General features: G+C 46.4%; 1 protein-coding gene across 1 annotated transcript; it reads right to left on the bottom strand.

The window, feature by feature from the left end:
* Positions 1 to 794: 794 nt before the first annotated feature.
* On the bottom strand, positions 795 to 2,382 carry LOC119346543 (peroxidase 2-like). The gene is made up of 4 exons (XM_037615863.1): positions 2,103 to 2,382; positions 1,818 to 2,009; positions 1,546 to 1,711; positions 795 to 1,421 (listed from the first exon to the last, which is right to left on the bottom strand). Exons 1-4 carry the CDS (start codon positions 2,304 to 2,306, stop codon positions 1,033 to 1,035), a joined length of 951 nt encoding a protein of 316 aa, XP_037471760.1. The 5' UTR covers positions 2,307 to 2,382; the 3' UTR covers positions 795 to 1,032.
* Between the last annotated feature and the right edge of the window lie 6 nt (positions 2,383 to 2,388).

The following is a 2,388-nucleotide window of genomic DNA, read 5'->3' as shown; positions in this document are numbered from 1 at the left end:
AAATTTTCTCGTGATTTTCAAAAAATGTTCGTGTTTTCAAATGTGTTCAAACTTTCAAAATAGTTTTGGAATTTCACATTTGTTCCCAATTTTCGAAAAATGTTCGTGCTTTCCAAAAATTATTCGCATTTTCAAAAAATGTTCACGTTTCAAAATTTGGATAGACATTTTAAATTTTTTGAAAAATGTTTGTGGTTATAAACTTGTGTTCATACTTTCACGAAATTTTCCATTTTTATTTTTTTTGTTCAACAATTCAAAAAATGTTAGCTGTTTGAATTTTTGTTTGGAATATGATGAAATGTTGCATTTTTCAAATTTTTGTTGAAAAATTGAAAAAATGTTCGCGGTTTCAAATTTGTTTGGAATTTCATAATTTCTTCACAAATTCAAAAAATGTTCATGGTTACAAATTTCTTTGGAATTTCATAATTAGTTCACACGGTTTCAAATTTGTTCAGAATTTCATAATTTGTTCACAAATTCAAAAACTGTTCACGTTATCACAAAAATAACTTCTGACTTTTCAATTTTTTTGTTCACATATTCGAAAAACGTTCTTGTCTCTATTTTTTCACGAATTCAAAAAATGTGCGCACTTTTCTAAAGAGACACATTCAAAGAAACTATACTTTAGAACAAATCAATACAACAAGTAATTTTGGGTTCACTGCAGTAATTGGTTCCTGTTAGCTACAGCGCACAAGTCAGGTTTAATTCTTTAATACATGCGCTGCACTTTAACCAACTCCGCTAGTCTTTTCTGTTGGCGACGTGTGCGCGGTCGCTAGCACTTGGTCACAAGTTCGAATCTATTTTTGCCATTTTTTCATCATCTCGCAGTATGACATACTGAGATAAACGAAAGGAATCCTCCATGCCTTTGCACGAGAATTCGTTACACATGAGGACACACGCACGCATGCACCGATACAATTTTCACCCACCCTACACACGTACTCCGTAGGTGCTGGTACTGGTCTCCAAGACCTTATTTAGTTCATGCGCAGCAGAAGAGCGCCAGCGCGGAGATCAGGAGTTGACCTTGGAGCAGACGAGCCTGATCTGCCCCTGCGTCCCCGTCTTGGGCGCGATGTTCCCCATGTTTATCATGGCCGTCGTGAAGGCGTTGTTGAACGTCGCGGCGCTGGACGAGAAGCTCCTGACCGTGTTGTCGGCGCCGCCTCCGTTGAACAGCACCTGGTCCGAGTGCAGCAGCCCCTTTTGGGACATGAGGTTGGTGTAGTAGGCGTTGTCGAACCCGTTGGGGGTGCCATTGTCCAGCGGCGCTAGGCTGTTATCGCCGCCGGACCGGGGGCAGTTGGCTCTGAGAGATGTCGCGAAGGTAGTGTCGATGTTGGTCTCGTTGTAGATCCTGTCCCTGAAGAACCGGCACTGCGATTGCCCGATCGTGTGGGCGCCTGCAGATAGATCGAGAGCACAGAACAAGGTCACGGCATATTTCTCGTAGATCCTGTCAGAATAGCTCTTGCTAGTCTTTGTCGTAAAGTTTGAGATGAGAGAAAGCATATTAGCAGTGTGTACCTGAGAGCGCGACCATGTCTGTCATGCTGAGCTGCTTGTTGCCGAACAAGGTGGTGAGGTTTTGGAGGTCGAAGGTAGGAGGTGGCAGGTCATTTTCCGCGTTGGTCTTGCTTGCAGTGGTGGAGTCCCTCCTCCCGAGAAGAACAGTCCACGTCGGTCCTCCCAGCTGCTTGGTATGCCCAGAATTAGTTCCAAACCACAGTTTAAGAAAGTAGTAGTACTAGCAATAGCATGTGCAAGACATGCATGAGAGCTGTAATTGCCAAGCTTACCGCGACGACGGAGTCACGGGCGGCGACGGCGAGGATGTCGGCGCAGGAGACGGTCTGCTTGCACACGGCCTCCACCTGGGTCTTGATGTTGTCGATGACGTTCATGCCTCGAATGGAATTGTTGTTCGGGGCTGCCCCCTGCTCGCCGATGAAGCTCCCCGTGTCCGCCAATAGAACGGACCCGTCACATCCCTGGAAACAAATTCAGAAACACTATCATTTGACAGTTTTTTTTTACAGCGTGACTGTCTAATACTCGCAACTGAGTAAGGTTATGGGACTTGCATCGACGAAGCAGTCGTGGAAGTGCAGCCGCACCAGCGACGCCCCCATGCGGGCCTCGTTTTGCACGGCGGCCGTCACGCCGGCCTTGATGGTGGCCAGCGCGTTGGGGCAAGACGTGTCGTAGAACGTCGACGACAGCTGCGCCGACGCCGCCGAGGCCATTGCCACGAGCACCACTAAGCCAAGGCAAGAGGCAGAGGCCATCGCTACTACTCTAGCGACTAGCTAGTGTAATATACCACAATGTTAAGTGGTGCCTCTGCCTCACACTTTTCTTTGGTTTGGC

This window comes from Triticum dicoccoides, unplaced genomic scaffold (assembly GCF_002162155.2).
Source record: "Triticum dicoccoides isolate Atlit2015 ecotype Zavitan unplaced genomic scaffold, WEW_v2.0 scaffold4326, whole genome shotgun sequence".
Classification (NCBI taxonomy): Eukaryota; Viridiplantae; Streptophyta; class Magnoliopsida; order Poales; family Poaceae; genus Triticum; species Triticum dicoccoides.
This window is presented reverse-complemented; position numbering and strand designations above follow the sequence as displayed.

What these genes read in the sequence shown, in the direction of transcription:
- LOC119346543 (XM_037615863.1), bottom strand. Translation starts at nt 2,306, where the DNA reads ATGGCCTCTGCCTCTTGCCTTGGCTTAGTGGTGCTCGTGGCAATGGCC. An exon ending in TCCACGACTGCTTCGTCGAT is followed by an intron (nt 2,010 to 2,102) that starts GCAAGTCCCATA and finishes ATTTGTTTCCAG; the next exon opens with GGATGTGACGGGTCCGTTCT. An exon ending in AGACATGGTCGCGCTCTCAG is followed by an intron (nt 1,422 to 1,545) that starts GTACACACTGCT and finishes ATCTATCTGCAG; the next exon opens with GCGCCCACACGATCGGGCAA.